The 18,943-nt window shown below is 37.9% G+C and overlaps 1 protein-coding gene across 5 annotated transcripts in view; it reads left to right on the top strand.

Annotated features, from left to right (window-relative positions):
- RBM33 (RNA binding motif protein 33) overlaps positions 1–18,943 on the top strand; it is a 109,810-nt gene that overhangs the window by 20,721 nt on the left and 70,146 nt on the right. For 4 of the 5 annotated variants that reach the window (XM_069778199.1, XM_069778201.1, XM_069778198.1 and 1 more), the window contains exons 5-9: positions 68–368; positions 1,502–1,612; positions 8,133–8,304; positions 15,545–15,753; positions 17,550–17,865. In XM_069778199.1, coding sequence (XP_069634300.1) covers positions 68–368; positions 1,502–1,612; positions 8,133–8,304; positions 15,545–15,753; positions 17,550–17,865 — 1,109 coding nt within the window. The remainder of the gene's footprint in view (positions 1–67; positions 369–1,501; positions 1,613–8,132; positions 8,305–15,544; positions 15,754–17,549; positions 17,866–18,943) is intronic. The other variant, XM_069778200.1, reaches the window with a different exon arrangement.

The raw sequence follows: 18,943 nt of genomic DNA, 5'->3' as shown, positions 1-18,943 counted from the left end.
TCTTTGTGAGTAGTTGACTGTTATGCTTCAACCTCTGAATTTCCCCCCCCCCCCCCTTATACCATAGTTCTCAAGGTGTCACAGTTAGCCTCAATGCTACATCTGGCATACTTACATCATACGAACTATCTGAGACCATCAACGATCCATCAATAGAACATGAGTCTGAGTATGACCAAGGGGAAGATGAAATTGTTTATGACAAATCTGAAGCACCTGAAGTATATGCTTCAGAGTATGCAGAGGAAGGACATTATGAAGGCAATGATCCTGAACTGACAGAAGACCAAATAGAATATGGAGAAGAGCCTGGAGAAGAAGATGAAGTGCTAGACCTTGAAATCAATGAACCCCTAGATGAATTTCCAGTGAGTTTCTTTCTATTGTAACTTCAAAGATAACATTGCTTCATGTGCATAGGGTTTTAGACTGATTTGAAATCTGTTTACCTCCCTAGGGAGGAGGGGAAATTAGACCTATTATCACTGTCTGCCAGTTTCTTTATCTAGGCTGTGACAAAGTTTGTGTTGACAGCTTGTTTGGCGGTAGGTAATGCTCCTTTGTCATGCTGGAAGGCAGTTGAGAATCATGACCTTGAGGATTGTATCCTTAAGGAAGAAAACAGCTTTGTGTGGTGGAGATACACTGCCAATTGTTAGAAGTACTTAATGCAAAAGCTTTTATCCAGGCTTTAGACAAGATCTGATAAAGTCCTTCGAAGGTGAAAAGATTATTGACCTGCTAAAGACATCTTTAAGGTGCTAATATCCCAAAGTGATTGATGTCCTGCTTGTTCATCCTTTTTGTAACTGAGAACTGTCTAAACCTGAATAAAGAGATTGGAGGTTAGTTCAGAAAATGTCACCTGCATAATTCAATATAATTTAAGCAGCGTATTAGACAACATGCACTGGCTTTAATTGCTAGTGAAATGATTTAATCTTAATTAAAACTGTATGTGATCAGTGAGGTGTTTTAAAATACAAGCAAACTTACTTAAGAAAGGTTTTGCTCTTGTTTTATGTTCATAATTGTTCAGAATTGAACTCATTCATGTGTAAGCACTTGCAGAATGTTTTAAGAATGTTTGTATTTTTGATGGGGTAAAATCTGATGTTAATGTATATGTGCTATAGATGCATGTTTCCTCTGGTAAGAAAGTACTGCAGTGTTTGCTTCATGAATTTGTAATCAAAGCATGTAGAAGTACAGAAGTAGATGGGGCAAACAGTAGTACACGGGATCTTCATGATGACATTGCTAGGGTCTGAATGAAAACTGTTCTGGTTATGTTTTTGATAATATTGAAATTATTGTCTAGTTAAAAAGCCCTGCTAATCATACCTTATATGATATGTCACTTATAATTGACAGTTCTGATAGATACAGTACTTCTCGTTCTGGAAACTGTAACAGTGTGTACAGACCCCCATCTCTTAACATGTTTGTGATTCGGTAAAGTTGGCATATGTCATTTCACCTTCACGTGTTACTGCCTTAGGATGAAGATTACATGCAATCATATAGTGAGCAAGCAATGGAAGAACAAGAAGAATATACAGCTGATGAGGACCTGGAAGAATCCCAGACGATGACAAATGAATCAGAAGAGGTATGTTGTGAATTTAATGGAAACTTAAAATAACTAGTTGTTTCAGAATTTGAATTTGTAGAATTGTCCATATTGCTGGGTAAGAACTGATGCATCTTTGCAAATGTTTAATTATTGGTGGTATTACTCTTTGTTTAAGATGAATTGTGATAACATCTATATTGTCAGATACATCAGATCTCCTCTCTGCCTTGGGATAAAAATTGCGATGGAGAGCTCAAAATATCCATATTTAATCTTAGTTTCAACTTCAGAAACTTCAGGGGCCCTTTTGGGTAGGAGAATGATAGTAATCCTGCATGCTGTCTGTTAAATCTCTAACAGTTATGGTGCATCACTTTCCAGATGGATAATTTGTTGCTGTTGGGGAGTGTAGGTACAGTTCTTGGGTATCCCACTTTGAGGAGGAGCATGAGCGTGGGAGGTTCTGTACGTTAGAAAGGCAAAGGTCAGATTGAGTGTTTTTCTGAAAGAAGTTGTGTTGGGACTGAAATTTCTGTGAAGCTTATCCTAATTCTTTGATTAGGAAAAAGGATGAGTTCGTTCATTTGCAGGAAGAAAGCTTATGCCAAAAACTGTCAAGTATACTGGTTATAGCCTGGAACAGTGGTATTGTATCTGTTACTAATTTGCAGCAAGTTTTTGATATAGGATTCTTTTCCTTTCCCCACCAGGAATCTGCTTTAATATTACTTCTATTCCAGTTCTTAATTAAATAGGATTGAGTGGATTACCTGCTGAGAAGTGTAGTCAGAGTGTGTTCCCTCTTTGGAGCTTTAACTCATCAGGAAATGAATTCCTCAAAGACACAGCAGCGTCATTCTATGAAGTTCTAACAAGTGGGTGTGCTGTGATGCTCTAGTTGTATCAAACTTCTTATAATAAAACAACATTCTTTGGTAGGTGAAGAGAGATGCATTGAAAGGGGCCGCCTGCATTGTTCAGTCTTCCCTGTTGCAAGCATGACATCTTACACCAAATAGACCTTAACGTAGTTAATTTCTTGCTTCCTAAGTATTAGATCTACCCTTCCAAAGAACTGTGAAACACTTAAAACACTGTATTCATTCACTGGATTATATACACTTTCCTTCTGGTGTTTTAAAAGCAGACTGATGCATTTGTGTTATCTGCAGCCACAGACTGTATGAGATGATGAAAGCACTGCACATCGTATAAAATTTAAGTACGTAGCTGGGATTCACTGTAAAACTTATGGCTTTAAAAAAGCACAGCTTCATTTTTAGACTATGAATTTGTGAGAATTCTGTAATAATCATATTGTTTAAATTTGTGCAATTCAGAATTAAATTCCTTTCATTCAAAAGATAACATTAATGCAAGTGTTTAATTGATTTTAGTAGAGCTTTTAGAGAATTTGTTCATCATGAATGTGACTGTTCTGGCCACATGTTTATTCAGTTAATCTACATTCTGATGGTTTCCAGATTGCCGCAGGTTGCTTGTTTCCAAAATATATACCAAAATAAATACCATCTTTTTATTCCTTTATTATTTAATTTGTAGCTTATTTACATTTGTCAGTAGGCTCACAACTGCACTTTTCAAATGAGAATACCACCAGGAGAGGTAACTTTGTAGAGTATGCACTTCTGTTTATTACATGGTTAGATGCATACCTCCAGCTCTGGATAGTTTTGTTCTTTATTCAAGTGTTACATAACAGCACTCCTCCTTAAATCTCATAACGTTCACTGCTTGTAAACAAGGGTAATTGTTGGCATTCTTCTGTAGAAAATGCAACACAAAAATGGAACTGCAATAGATGTGGTACAAATAAACAGCATTATTATTTCTTGATTGAAATTTGGCATCTGAATAATTGAGAGCAAGCTGATAGAGAAAAGTGTTTGGCAGTGTTGTGTTTTAAGCAGTTTCCACATTAAAACCAAATAGAGCCTCTTCTTATATTGCATGAAGAAATTTTGTAAACCAAGAGAAAAGCTGACTGGCTGGGGAATTGGAACATGATGAGAGGAAACTGGTGAATAAGGGAAGTGAAGACACCTGTTAAGAGTAGCACTCAGGTGGGAGGTGTGAGGAAGAGGCAGGAAAAGTTTGTCCTTGGCCAGACCAGGCTCAAGGCATGCTTTTTCACTTGGTATTTAATTTGAAACAGTGCCTAGAACTTGGATTTTGAATAAATAACACTCTTGGGGCTTCCTTGAAAAACGTAGCAGTGCTTCAGAAAATATTTTTGCCTTCCTAAGGTATGAAGCAAAACCCAATACCCAGAAGTTTCAGCAGCTACTAGGTTTGGTAAAACTGTTGGTTACATGAGTTATCATGTGCTAAATATTTTTAGAGGAATAATATCACTAATTACTTCTGCGAAATGTTCATAAAAATGTAACCTCCTGAAATTAGAATTCGTAATTTCTTTGTTTTATATTGGAACTAATCTCCTGTGAAGTCTACGATAGGGGGTTTCTCATTGCATAAATTTAAACCATGTCTTGGTTATGCTGATAAGAAATGATGAGGACTTTAATCAAGAAAACATTTCATGAAGAAGTGCTGCATACTGCTTTTCTTTTGATAGAATACAGACTTGGAAAAAAAAAAAGAACAATGTGTCTGTTGAATTGTTCCATCTATGTTTAGCCAAAAGTTATGCATTTTAGTTCTTTTGTTAAAGTTTGAAGACATTACCTGTCAGCCTGGAGGAAAATCATTAAAAGAGCGTAAATCAAAACAGCCAAGTTTTAAACATATTTAGAAGCTCTTAGGTTTGTTTTTTATTCCCATTTTTCATCTGTGAAGTGGAGGTGCCCTTGGAATAGGTGTAAGATCCTCTTATCTGCTGTCTGTTATTTCTTGATCCCTTAGGATTGAGCAATTTCTGCTGCTTCAGTGTTAGCCTCCAGTAGAAGCCTCCACTGCTTATTTTCTAGCTAGTTAAAAAAAGTTCTTTTTCACCTTCATAACATTTCATGTGGAAGGAATCTAGTTTAGCCTTTACAACGCTTACGTGTTTTCTGCATCTTGGCACTCTCTGGCACGAAGCTTTCCACAATGCTTGACAGTCCCATGTTTAGGAGGGTCCTGTGCTAAAATCACTGTTTATCGTGCTGACTAGTGTTTTCTTCTGCTTTCCTTGGGCCATGTCTGTTATCAGTCCTGCAGCTGCATGGTAAGCTGTTCAGGGCAGGAGCACTCACTCTTGCTCCATAGCAGACCATAACTCAGCGTGGGGAGTTCTGGTCAATGACTGGGATTTATGGCATGATTATTTAATGAAGATGGCAGAAAACTCTCACCTTGTGATAGAAGAAAGGTCATTATTTTTCTTTGTAAGGAAAAGTCAGCAAAGCTCTTTGGTAGCTTTGTGCAAGGTGTCATAATGGGAAATGTTAAGCTCCCTTTGAGGAGAGCGGCTAAGAAGCCTTGGCTGGCTAGTCCAGTCAAGTGACCTCAAGTGGCTGTTCAAGGATTGTTTATGTATATGCAGAGATATTCATGATTAGTAAGTATTAAATAGAATCCTGTAAGTACTAGTATGTATTAATTTTATGTCTGCACTTGTGTCTTTTCCTGTATAACTTCTTTTGAAACATAGAATCCATTCATATACTGTAATCTTGGCAAAACAACTCATCCTGTTAGGCTGGAAGCTGGAAAAGATGATCTAAAGAAGTCTTGCATGCTACAACTATTGAACAGATTGCGGGGGAAGGGTATATGCTCCTACACAGCTCAGATAACCTTTCCTGGAGCTATATGTAGAGAACATATGGTTGGCTGTCAGACATGTTTGTGTCTCCATCGCAACTAATATAAATCCCTCAATAATACGTGTAATCAGACTTGGACATGGGTCAGTTAGCATTCTCGAGCACTGCCTTTCCTTGGTGCCTGCTTTTTCATTAGCTCCTTTGATTTTTTTTTTTTGTCTTTGATATTTAACGCTTGTACGTCTGTTGTTTGTTAATAGGTGGCATGAGCATTATACTGATCAATAAAGTGAGTTAGACCCAGAAGACTACAAAATCGGTATAAGTGGCTAAGAATAGAATAGTGCTGGTCTAGAAAAGTTTGAGAATGTTTTTTATTGTTGCATGGGAAAGTAGTTGTCCTGTAGTCTGTTACAGCTTGCGCTTTTTTTTTTTTGTAGAATTGATTTTTTTTTTTCCCCCAAAATGAATAATTATCAAAAGGCAACAGAGTTTCCACAGGTATTTTCTGTAGCTTTCGTTAAAGCATTGCAAAATTTTTCAGGACAATGCAGACTGCATTAACTATTCTAGTCCTGATTCTGCAGTCTGAGCCACACATAGAGCATTGCACAAGTAAGTTTTGCACTCACAGATGGGATCACATGACTGAGACCAGTCTTTGATGAATAAAAACTGGAATTCCAATGTTGCTTTTAAGGGATGTGGACATAGTGAGTGGATGTGATTGGGATTTATGCTCTGAAGTAGAGCAGGAGGCCCAGTGTAGTGAGAGAGCACATCTGGCAAAACAGCCACTCCAGTTTTGACATCCAAATACTGATCCTGAAGGGAAGGTTTTTAAAGACAAGCATTGAGACCGTAAATTTATGGGGTTTATGATATTTAAAAACATAGATTTGATAGAGATATTGCTACTCCTTTCTCTCTTGGGATTCCCTCTTTTGAAAGTAAAATGCTAACCCTTTCTCCCTTGTTTTTGTTTGTTTTTATTAAACCACGTTAGCATCTATTTCCTTGTTAACATCCCTCCTCTGTTCCATGAATCTCAACTGCCAGTCCTCAGAGGTGCTTTGATGATACATGGATATGTTAATCAGACCAGTTATGCTCAATTTGGGTTTGCTTTTGAGGTTTGGATTTCTTTCAGTCTTGAAGGAGTTTTTTAATTTATTTTATTTTTTGCCTGCTATCCTGTCTGTTGTTTTTAGCTGCATTTTTTGATATGATATAGTTGTTATATAAAAGTAAATAACTTTTTAAAATACAAGACTTAAAGCTTTTTGTGAACTTCAGCTATTCTCTTAGCTATATCTTAAAGCATTTTTGTGAGGTCAGTAAATGTAGTGCTTGAATGTTTGCCTGGAATGGATAAAACACATTCTGAGATAAGGAGATGATAAAATGAAAGTAACTTGGCATCAGTAGCTCATTAAAGCCAAGTAACTAAGTATACAGAACATGTATTCACCAGACTAACGTTGGAGTAGCTTTGAGCTTGAGTTCATATGGTTTGCTGTCTTTTTGAAGTGGAAACTGTCTTGCCTAGGTCCTGTCTCTGATCTTGCTTCCCATGTTTCTTTTTGGGTTTGGATGAAGTTTGGCTCCTGGATAAGGAAATTTGCAATCTCTTGCACCTTTTTGCCATTAATTCTTTTTCTTGATTTGTGACTTAGTATCTGTCCACCTGACTGACACACTTGCTGTACCTTTTTCATATTAATTACTGCACCAATCTGGTTAATTAGAAGATTAAACCATTTTTTGCATGTTATATTTCACTCATCTTTTAACTGTTCTCAAGCAACATAAAAGTTACGACGTATTTAGTGGCTTTGCAAAGAATTAAAATGCATGTGCAGTCGCTAAGAAATGAGCAAGTAGGCTTGTACAAGAAATAACCAAATACACAGTAACCAAATATTTTATGGAGAATCATACTATATCAGAGTACTTCTAATTTTCAACTCTAGAAATCAAATATAAATTGCGTAACATTCTGAACATTAATTTTATCATGCCAGCACAGGAAAATGAAATTGATTTTTTTTTTTAATTATTTTTTTTAATTATTTGAAGGGGAAGGATCCATTTTCATTTGGGACATTGTTTCATCTAAATAAATGTTCGCTGTTATAGAGAGAGCTGGAAAGTAAATGAGAACGAGGGAGTAGCATTCCCATATACAAATTCAGTATATTCAAATTTTATCCAATCCTGTTCTCCATTCTCTTTGTCAATTGCTAAATTAAAACTGGGAAGAATTGAAGGAGCAGAAAAAGTAAAGACAAGCACGGTTATACGTACCTAGAGGAATGAAATTGAGATATAAGGTTATCTGGTTTTGGTGGGTTTTGGTTTGGTTTGTGGGGTTTTTTGGGGGTTTGTTTTTTTTTTTTTTAACAACATGCTACTGCCTGTTGTTAACAAAAACAAATAATGATTTAATGTTTGTATTACTTGAATCTGGTAGTATCCCAGGTTTGCATCTTAGTTCAGTGATAAAATGTTGCTCTGTGTGCAAAAGCACCTACTAATCAGATGGTGGTTCTAACTGGAGTTTCCATATTCCCTTAAATATTGCAGCAAAATGTGTTTTCTCAATATGTTTTACCATATAATTTATTATATAATTCATATCTTTGTATTTTAAAACAAAAATCGCCAAGCTCTTAAGTGTTCACTGGGTTATGTATGAGAATAATGTATAATGCCAGCAAAATTTGTACAAAGGGACCTTTAAAGAAAGCTTTGTCTTTTGACACTCACTGATCACAAGAAAGTAGATTTTTCAGTTTGCATGTGCTCTGTATTTTGTGATTCAGGCAGCTATTGAATCTCTGGAACTTCAAGAAGAAACAAAAGAAGAATCTGATGAAGAGGAGGATGATGACGAAGAGTCTGGACGATTACGTTTCAAAACTGAACGGAAAGAAGGAACGATAATTAGGCTCTCAGATGTGACAAGAGAAAGGAGAAACATTCCAGAAACTTTGGGTGAGGTTTTGTGGCAATGGACTACTTTGAAGAGCTATAATAAAAGAAAGTGAAAGACAGGCTTGCCAAAACTTTTAGAGAAGAGTTTAATGACACAAGATAGAACAGTCGCCTTCTAACTTAGACTGACCTATATCCCAGTTGTCCAAAGTCGTATGCAGTCTGTTGTAGTATGTGTAGTGTCTGTCTCCTTGGGAATAATGTTTAAGCATATCATGTTTTCAAAACCAGTGCAATGTTTGTTCATTGAGACTGTTGTGGTGTCTTCAAAAGCTTTCCTGTTTTCAAGCAGCAGCTATCTGATCCGTGCTTCACTATGTATTGTGGTAGAATACATTTTAGTGAATTCGTTTGGACTTCTATCCTTGGAAGATTTTCAGTTGATAACACAAATCTTGTTACTTGCATTCTGCTGTGAAATACTTGCATGTTTGTTGTTTTCCCCCACGAACATAAGCATGCTGTGAACCTGTTGTTCCTACTGTTGCACTGGCCTTGAGAAATTGTAACTTGCTGAGGAGTGTGTTAGAAAAATGTGGAAAACCCTGTTTTCTGGGTTCAGCTTTTCTAACATGGAGCAATTTGGATCTCTTATCACCTTGATTCTTTAGGCAGTGTCTAAAAGGGTATATTTTCCTTGTATTTGAATAGCATAACCCAAGTGTGTTTGTTTCCTAGAAACACTGCTCCATGTAGCTAATGAATTTGCCACTGCTAGTTCAGAAGCAGCAGCAATTTGCAACTTTCTTGCAGCTGCTCTGTTTTAGTCTAGAAATAAAATCACATTGGTTTATGATTTGAGAGTTAACTTCAAGACCCCTCATGTGCCCTGTGTACTGAAGTATCTGCTACTGGTGTTGTACCTGCCCCGCTGGGAATAACTATATTGTTTCTTCATGTTGGCCTTACGGTAATAATAATAAATTATAATAATAAAAAGTCAAATTAAAAAGGTGATATTAGGGAGATGGGCAGAAATTGTTTTGCTTTCAGAAAGGTATACCATTTTCATAGTTTTGCTACTGAACCAAAATACCAATTCAAACTATGGAGAAGCAGCCCTGATCTTTTGAAGGCAATCAAGATATGCAAGAGAGGTGAACTGGTAATGAAGGCAAATTGTCAGAATACTGTTGGCTAATTGTCAGATACCACTGGGAGAAGATGTATGTTTTGATGATACTTCAAGTTTTGCCAGACTGTAGGGATGGATTCATCACACAGGACTGCTTTAAGATGGATGCCATGCAGCATGAGCTTGGAAGCTGGGTGCTTCTGCTTTCTTTCCAGATGAGTCAGTGTCTTTGGGTGTTTTGGAATTATGTTCCCAGAGCACATACCTAGATTGCTAGAACTCATCCTGATGAAATGTTCCTCTTACCTTAAAAGCCTTCCTCTGCAAAGGATGCTAGTTGTAAGGAATTTTCTTGAGTTGCATAGTCCAATTCTTTAATTTGGTTGCAAGGAATTTGGGCTTTTACTATGCCTGCAAAAACAGAGAAGCCTTAATTCTATAACAGAGGTGTTGCAGCTGAGAGGACTTGTTCATGAGCAGCAAGGAGTCAGCTGCAAAGGCTGAACCAGACTTTCACAGTGGTATTCATGCAGGCCATGTCGTGATGTGCGATGTCAGTGCATGATTTTGAATCAAGATCTTTCTCACCTGTTGTTTATATTTAGCAAATAGCTGTTCTTACTTGCAATTTCAGGCAAAGTGTGTATTAAGGGCCTTTATTCAGCATTGTTTTAATAATCAGGAATTGATTCTGGTTAGAATAAGACTGAAGGGAATCCTCTAGAGGCACAGAGCAGTCTATATGGGCAAGGGATATTTTCGCTGAGGTGCATTCCAAGTGTGTTTTCAACCATAAGACCATATATTGACATACAACATACAGACCGTATCTTATTTATACAAATGGCGCTGGTGGCTTTACAAAACAGAGTATTTTAAAACCAGGAGTGCACTGGAATAGTTAAATCTCTGCACATAATTGCAAGGTAAATGACAATTGCATGCATTTTTGTATATCTGGATTTACTCTATAGTTTTATGTAAAAACAAGACCAGCCAATTAGAAAACCTGTAGTGGAGCTTGACTGTTAAAGGAACAGTGATTCGAATTAGACTTATTTTTAAGTGTCATTTTAAATTATTTGAGATGTAGCTTTGAGATAAAAGGAAAAGGTGATGCAAGTGTGGATGAATCTATAAAGTAAAAAGCCTGTTTAGAAACTGATCTTTGGCAAAAATACAATCTCGCCATTATGAAATGGTTTCTATTCATACCAGTTTTTCACGTTAGTTTGTTGATAAAGAGACCAAATGATTGACCATGTGGTGGAAAGTTAAACAGCAAAAAATACTTGTTTGCATATAAATATCTGCTTGCTTTTAACATTATAGAGCAATTTTTTACAGATGCTACTGGTTTAAAAATGAAACTTCATGGCAGAGCTACATCTCCTTACTTTAAAATCTGAACATAGTTGAGAAAACACTTAAAGAGGAATTAACATTTCAGTTGAAGTTACAAACGTAATTTCCATCCTGTCACATTTTGGTGACCTTTTGTGACAGCTTGTCTCTATTGGAGGAGTGCATTCTTGCTTGCTGATTAAAGGTGTCATTTGAAACCATTTTATTACCAGCAATAGTGAAATTAATCTTGACACTTTGAGACACTAGAAAAATAATTGCTGATTCACTGCATTAACTGTGTGTGTGAGAACTGTACAGTCAAGATGAGAATTAAGTGTGTGCTGGTGAAAAATATGTAAAAATCTATTCTCATGAATGTAGCTGAGATCTTTCCTAAACATTTCTTTATCCAAGGTAACATAAATAGTGGTTTTGAAAAGTTTAAAGGAGAGGTATTGTAGGACAACTATGCAATTGATTTCTAGAGTTACTATGTTTGTCATCTTTGATGAGAAATATATAACTTCTTTCAGTGCACGTAGCTGAAGTCTTCCCAGAGTTGGAATTGTGATTATGCTCTGGATTTGGTTACCCGTTAAGGAACGTAAAGAGGAGAAATGGCCTTGTTTCACATCACCAAACTGAAGTATTCCCTTTGTACCTAATTTAGAAAAAGAAAACAAAACCCTACACTTAGGCAGAGCCATTTGCAAAGTGATAACAAAGGTTATTGGATGTGGTAGTACTTTTTGTTATGTCCTGCTTAGTTGGTTTATGTTCACTCCGATAACTAGTTGCTGAGATTTCAGGCTAGACGAGGAAATTAAAATGAGTGGTTTTACTGTTGTCCTGTTGCAGTGTGTGCAGAAGCACATAGTATAATCAGGTTGCAAGTCTGCATGATGGGGAGAAAAAAAGTTAAAGGAGAACATCTGCTATCTCTCTCAATTTAGATATATATGCATATGAATATTTTTTTATAGCTGTTCTGGAATGTGATTTATGTTGTAAATCTCTGCATTATCCAGGATAGTAGGGATTCTGGGATTTTCAGACCCGGGGTTTTGAAATGCTGTTGCTGTCGGGGAGCAACTCAAGGCAGATGTAGCCGCAGAGACCTGTGGATTTTGGGATTTTCAAACCCGGGGATTTGAAATGCTGTTGCTCTCAGGGAGCAATTCAAGGCAGATGTAGCCGCAGAGACCTGTGCTTAGGGTTGGTGTAGGCAGGAGCTGGTGGCTGTGTGCTGCAGCAGCCTGCACACACTGTGCAGGGGGAGCAAGGCAGCATCCAGCCTGGCTCAGTGTATTTTGGTCACAACTCACACAAGCTCTTAGCCAGGGAAAAGCAGTGGGACTTATTATGTGAATACCTGGCTGTGCTTTGGAAGAGTCTAGGGAGGGGAAGAGGATCTCTTCTTCCTCTGCTCATCACCTCTTCTAGTTAGCAGTCTGATCTTGCTTTCAGGGAAGACAGGGACTATTTTCCTTGCTCCCCTCCCTGCAAAACTGTCTTCCACACCATCTCCTCTCTTTAATCTCTGTATGTGTGGCACAATGCTCTCAAATTCAATAAGCAGCCCACCTAATAATTGAGCCAACTGTATATTTTGCTTCATGGTGACTGATAACAATATAAAGCACTTGAGGTATTCATGAATTTTGTACACTGCATGAGTGTTCATTTTTGCAGTCTGTCTCTGAGGCTCTGAACCTGCAGTTCTGTGTGTAAGCAAAATTCTTCACAGGTAGGAGGACACTGTTGCCTTCAGTGGCACGTTGTGGGGGAAGTATGCTTGATGTAAAGGTAGTTGATTTTTTTTTTTTTTTTTTTTTTTTTTTACATCAAGTGGTTATATTGTACTTTTGTGGTTGTAGATGTGGTATGAATGTAATGAAGCTTGCTGCAGTGAATTCATGGGGGTTTTTGTTTTGGTTGGGATATTTTTTCCAAGGTCAGTGTTACACGTTTTCACTTTTCTGGCTGAAAAAATGAATACATGGACTGTGCTTCTAAGGACACAGCCTTTAAAGTTTGAGAACTTTTGTGTAAAGTGAGTAGGAAGACAATTTATTAGTTGCTATTTTAGAGAGTGAAAAGTACCTGCACGTCAGAGATCAGGACTGACTTTGCTGTGGATGCTATCATCCCTTCCCCAAGCTTAATCAGTGTAACCATCTGACGTAATTTTGTTTGGAGCAGCCCATTCTTTCTTCTAAAGGTGTTTCTATTCAGTGTCCTTTGATATGTGCTCAAGAGGCTGAGAGACTTGGACATGATCTTGCGTTGTAGGAAGCCTAGCTCTATTCTCAGGTTCATTAAGAATTGCTTTCCTCACATGTGACTTCTAATCTGTTTAATAGGAAATAGCTTCTTATCATCTTCAGTGATTATCAGTGGTGGGTACTTGTTGCAATGACTGAACTTTGCTTTCCAAACTACCTTGATGAGTTCAGGGTTATAGTGTGGATGACGGCAGAAAAATTGCCCTGCCTGTCCTATTCCTGGAAAAAAAAAAAAAAAGCTTTCCAACTAGCAGCATGCCCAGGATGCCCTGCAGGATTTGGATCCTCTCTGGTTAAAGGGAGGAGAGTTATTGCTTTGCAATATAATGGCACCATTTCTTCCCACAAGTATATGGGAGCTAGTGGTCTTTCTTTCCTGCAGACTAATTAAAATCCCATGTTAGCCCTTTCAGACTTGCAAGCCTGTGAAAAAACTGAACTTGCTGCAGGCATGGACAGGAAGGAGGCTTGAAATCAGAGCTTAATTTTTCCTGTTAAACCAGCTTTTTTCATCCCTGACAGCTAAGCATGGATAAGGTGGTTGTTTTAGTCCCATCTAATTCTTTTGATTGCTTTGGACAAGAGTACATTTGTCTTAGTTTTCCTCAGAACACCATAGAGTGCACATTTAATACCATACTAAGACTTGAGGGAGTGTGGTTCCTTGCCCCGTTCTGAGCATGCTGTGAGATTTTCCTGATAAAGCCTGATTGTGTTGGGCTCTGCCAATGTCTTGAGGCAGGTTCTAGGGCAAAGGTAGCATTTCATAAGAGTATCTGGTGTGATTGTAAATTATGGCTTTATGCCACTTAATTGTGGTGTCAGAGGGGAGAGAAAAGGAGGTACAGAAACTTCTCTCACCAGCAATATGCAGAAATGAAATAGGAAACTATATGGCAGATCCTGGGCTTTTAGGAGTCTGTCATGTCTGCTGTGTTCTTAGACAGTCAGCAGGTTCTAACTCTTGTTTTGAAAATCATAAAGCCCCTGCTTTCTAGAGGTGCTGAATACCTCTGAAAACTGGAACACACAAATTTACAGTCTTTGCAGCTCAGTCATGCAGGTAGTTTTTGTAGCCAAGTAAGAACAACTGCCGCAGTGGGAATGCGTGGCGCTTACCCTTTTCTGCCCTTCTGTCAATCCTCAACTTCAAAGACTAATTGATGAAGATGTTTAAGATGGTGGTTTAAGTAGCTTTGGCTATTAGACTCGCAAGAATTTAAGTTTTCTAATTGCTTTTGTTATATATTCTTGATGGAAGATATGTAGTGATGTGGAAATGTTGTAGTAGTGTCTCAGCTGCTGGATACAAACTATTTTTATTCTGTTCTTCAGATATTATAGCTACTATGTGTAGCATTACCAAGCAAAAACACTTTGTCTTAAAAAGTGGTCCCTGTACCCAGTCTCCTTTAACATTAAGAGCAGGCTTTTTAAATGGAAGACTGGAATACTTGTACTAACTGCCGTTTACATGAATTCAAAATGTGTTTTTATTTGTCAGGAGTGTGTTTCTTGTAGAGTAGTTTAATTTTGCCCTGTTAGAGGCAGAAGTCAATTTTAGAGGTAACCAGGGATGTGACTGGCACATGGCAAAATGATCAGCTGCACGTTCAGGTTAAAGTTTATTCCCATTAAGGACCTGAAACCTGGTGAGTGGCACTGCTCATACTGTCATGGTGTGGTTCCTGAAGTTTGCTGTAGATTTTTCTCTGTATTTCCAAGTAATTTGATTACCTGGGCCTGTTACTGCATGTTTTTCTCTTAATGTTATCAGCATTGTCCCAGGTTTCAAGCAAATTTGGCAGTCTTCATTGAGTACCATCTCTTCTCTGGGGTTTACCTGTGATGTGAGTTGGGTGGGTGTTATCAGTGGCCATGTATTTTGACTTGAGCTGAGCACAGATTTTTGAAGTGTGCTCTCTCTTAAGAGGAATTATCACTTGTAAAGTACAGCTGGTTCTTAAATCACATGCAATAGAATAAATATTAAGTGGTTACATACTGGAAAAACACTTCAGTGACTAGAAAATCCTTCTTTGGAACAGGCCAATGTGAAAAGAATCTGGCGGGTAAAATCTGTTTGTATGGAAGACTCAATATATCCTTTGCTGTAAAGTTTACTGGGGGTTTCATTGTACTGCCTGACATCTTACTGCCTGACATCTCTGCAGATAAGTGAGATGTTGTTTAAGATTACAAAAATGTGAGAGGAGTCACAGCCTCCTCTTATAGCATTAGGCAAACTTCAGTAGCATTTAAAAAAAACCCCAACCAAACCTTTTTGTTCATGTTTGTTTGATTTACCTGCTGCTTTTTGCCTGTGCAACAGACAGAAGTATCTGTGCTTTTTCCTTTTAAAGATGTCTTTAATGAAATGTTAACATGCCACCTAAAGGAGATCAAAGTGCCTGCAAATTTTATGTTAGTTGCAAGGATGCTTCTATAGTTCTAGCGATGGTTTTTTCGTGATATTTGCCATCTTTTCAGCAAAAGTTAAAGTATTTCTTTTTCCCCATCTCTCTTTTAACAGAACTTTCCGCAGAAGCCAAAGCAGCATTACTTGAATTTGAAGAGAGGGAAAGGCAGCTTAAACAGGGGCGGTACGGCTCACGGAGAGGAGGGCGAAGAGGAGGCTCAGTTATGTGCCATGGAATGGGAGAACAAAGGAGAGACAATAATGATAGGGGGAGGATGAAGGATCACAGACCTGCACTGCTGCCAAACCAGCCATCAACAATGGTACCTTTTAATCCTTAGTATTCTTTGAACATACTTTCAGGAAATTATGGAGAAATGCATTCTAAACTGTGAATATTTACAGAGGTGGAATATATACATACACTTTTTGCTCTTTCAGAGCACTGTTAGGCAAGATGTGCTTTGCATAACATGGTGATTGTGAAAGTATGTGCTTAGTCCTGTTACTGACCACAACTTGAGGAATCTCAAGGCTTCCAAATGCAAAGTGGATTTCGACTCATACAGGGCAATCAGGCTTACCTCCTGGTTTGTGTAAGGATAGAGGAAAATGTTAATTCCTCTGAGAAGTCCTCTACATGCAACATGGAAACATGTTCAGTCCCACATTATTAATAGTATTTAGTTTTAAAAAAATATGATTCTGTAAAATATTTCTTGGTTTTTGTCAAACTAATATTTCTTCTGATACTTCTAAAAAAAAATAAATTATTTGTATACCTGCCATGCTACTATGGAGGCAAATAAACCCTAGGAAGGTAATCGCCACTAGAAAAATTAGTATCTTGCGGTTTCAGATGAAATTTAGCTTTGTTAGTCTCTTCCCTCCGCCCTGTGCTTTGTATAACAGACTAAAAGATGTTACTTTTTCCATCCAAAAAAAACCCCAGCAAGTGTATGATCAAGAGGTAGCCCACACTCATTTTTGTTAACTGTCATAAAATGTACTGGAAGCTGAGATTGTAGAACAAAGCCTGTGTATGTCTTTGCAGGACAAGGTCATCTGTATTAAACAAAGGGGATTTTTTCCAACAGCAGTAACTCTAGGTGCTGATCACTAGCAGGAGTCGGTGGATATCTCAGCGGTTGAGAGCCCTGCAGTAGAATATTTCGTGCTTTTAAAACAATGAAGGTGGAATAATTTTTTTTCTGTATTGCTGCAGTCTTTGCTAGTTATTTTGATCTTAAATGTTGTAAACATTTTTGTGCTCATTGCAATATCTTCTTCTTGTGCATACTTTGTAGCTGCTTTGCTTTATGTATATGGCTGCTGAAAAAAATGTGTCACATCTTTGTTACTAAAAGGTTGCCTGTTTGGGACTCTTCTTGCACTACCATTTGGAAGTTACTGGACTAGGACTGATATCTAGTATTAGCGAGTTCAGAAGCAGAAGAATGTCTGTGAGGAGAAACATGATATTTATTATTATAACTGATTTTGGCCATTTGCGTTTGGGAGTGTTGAGTAGCAAGAGACTTTCTTGTATGCTATGAAAGGTACCTTTGAAAGGTATCTTTAAAGTAGTTTTTTCTTCAAGCAGTATGGATGGGCTGCACTGGTATCTTAAGAATATAGTTTAAGTTGTGCTTTGACTTCTGTTGCTACTGCTAGATCTGTTTTCTCAGAGGGGCTCTTCTACATTTGAGACAAAAGTTAGTGGATTTGTTTTGATACTAGGACTCAGATTTCTAGTGATCATCACATATACCTTATTGCAGTTGTCATGACAGTGACATCAGTTTCCAGTGACATATGCAGAACCCTAAAATAGGAAACTAGACAGTTTCACTATTAAAAATAAGTGAACGAATGTCTGCATTCCCTGTGTGCTTCCTTGCTCTTTGCCGTCCTCTCCTTCACATGAATGTCTTCGATTGTTCCTTTGCTTTCCTGTGCTGATGGTTCTTAACAGTTCCAGTTGATGATACGGGAAAGAAGTTTTTCTGTTCATATTTGGCCTTAATTGTTCTACAAAGGTGTCTTGGTTTTGTGCTGGTTTATGGCAGAATATTTTAACTTTAAAGCCTATTGACTTTATTCTTTTGTCTGACTTTAGACTCATTCACAGAGGTTAATTCCAACACACCAGCAACCTGTTAGGAGTCTGTTCCAGCAGCACCAGCAGCAGCAGCACCAGCAACAGCAGCAGCAGCAACAGCAGCAGCAACAACAGCAGCAGCAGCAGCAACAGTTACAATCTCTGCTTCCTTTACAGCATCAGCATCATTCTTCTCCTCCTCCAGGGCTACATATGCCCCCTCAGATAGAAACGCCTAGAATAATGATGACTCCACCTCCAGTGACACCTCAGCAACCGAAGAACATACACATAAATCCACATTTCAAGGGGACAGTAGTGACGCCTGTACAAGGTGAGCTTTCTGAACACCTTCCCAGTCATGCGAGCGTGACTCATCTTATTCTTTGCCAGAGATGCAACAATTTGTTTATCACTTCATGGAAATGTGCTTCAGGCTGATATTTTTTTCCTGAAGCTTGAAACAAATGTTTTGCCTGAAGTAAGACATAATGTTGTTGGACTATGGCCAGCTGTAATAGTAAAGCCTTTTCAACTTCTTTATCATCTTTGTTATTCTACTGTAAAGCCTGCAAAGAGCAGTAGAAATGGAAACTGAAAAGAGAATGTGCTTTTTCAAAGTCGCAAATGTCGGTTTTCAAAATGAGGTAAGTACTGCAGTTTATAATTTCCCACATCATTCCAGCTTCAGCCAACCATTCACAGAATGACCACCCACCTATTTCAGTGAGAGTGCACTGAGGCACTCCTTGCACTGTAATTGCTCTGTGAAAGGTACCAGCTGCTATCCTTACTTGTCAAGATACATGCCCTCAGTTCTCCTCTTGGTGCCACATTTGTGATTGTTTGATTCACAGCCTGCAAGTACATTTTTTCCAAAACTTTACACAAGCACTCTTTGGACTATACTTTTTAGGGCAGCTCTCAGCAGAGCTGTTAACATTAGTACTTATTTAGGAAGTGTTTAATCCCTAAGGATGAAAAAAAAGACACCTACATAGCTCTGATTTGTGAGTCTGTTGGGTCTAGACAAAGTAAAGAAATACATACATGTTCGTACATATTTACCATTAGGTTTGCTGTATTTTTCCCCCTTCAAATCAGCAGAACTCCAAGCCAGTGCTATCTTTGCTTTGTTTTTTTGACCACTGAAAAGGAGGAGTTTGACAGGGTAGGATATTGCCAGTCGATAGAGATCTATTAGGCTTCTCACAGATGGCTTCATAGTAGCTGCGTTAGAGAGTATTTTGATTTTTCCTGTCTAATAAAATCATTGCTTCCCACCAAATTATGCATTGGGACAGATTATCTGGAAGCAGTTCGAAAGGTCCTTTTACTCTTGGATTTATGCCTTCTGTGCATTTTCCTAACATTTTGAAAGCAACAGTTACTGTTTTGTGAAAAGCAAAAAT

This window comes from Haliaeetus albicilla, chromosome 2 (assembly GCF_947461875.1).
Source record: "Haliaeetus albicilla chromosome 2, bHalAlb1.1, whole genome shotgun sequence".
In the NCBI taxonomy this organism is placed as follows: Eukaryota; Metazoa; Chordata; class Aves; order Accipitriformes; family Accipitridae; genus Haliaeetus; species Haliaeetus albicilla.
This window is presented reverse-complemented; position numbering and strand designations above follow the sequence as displayed.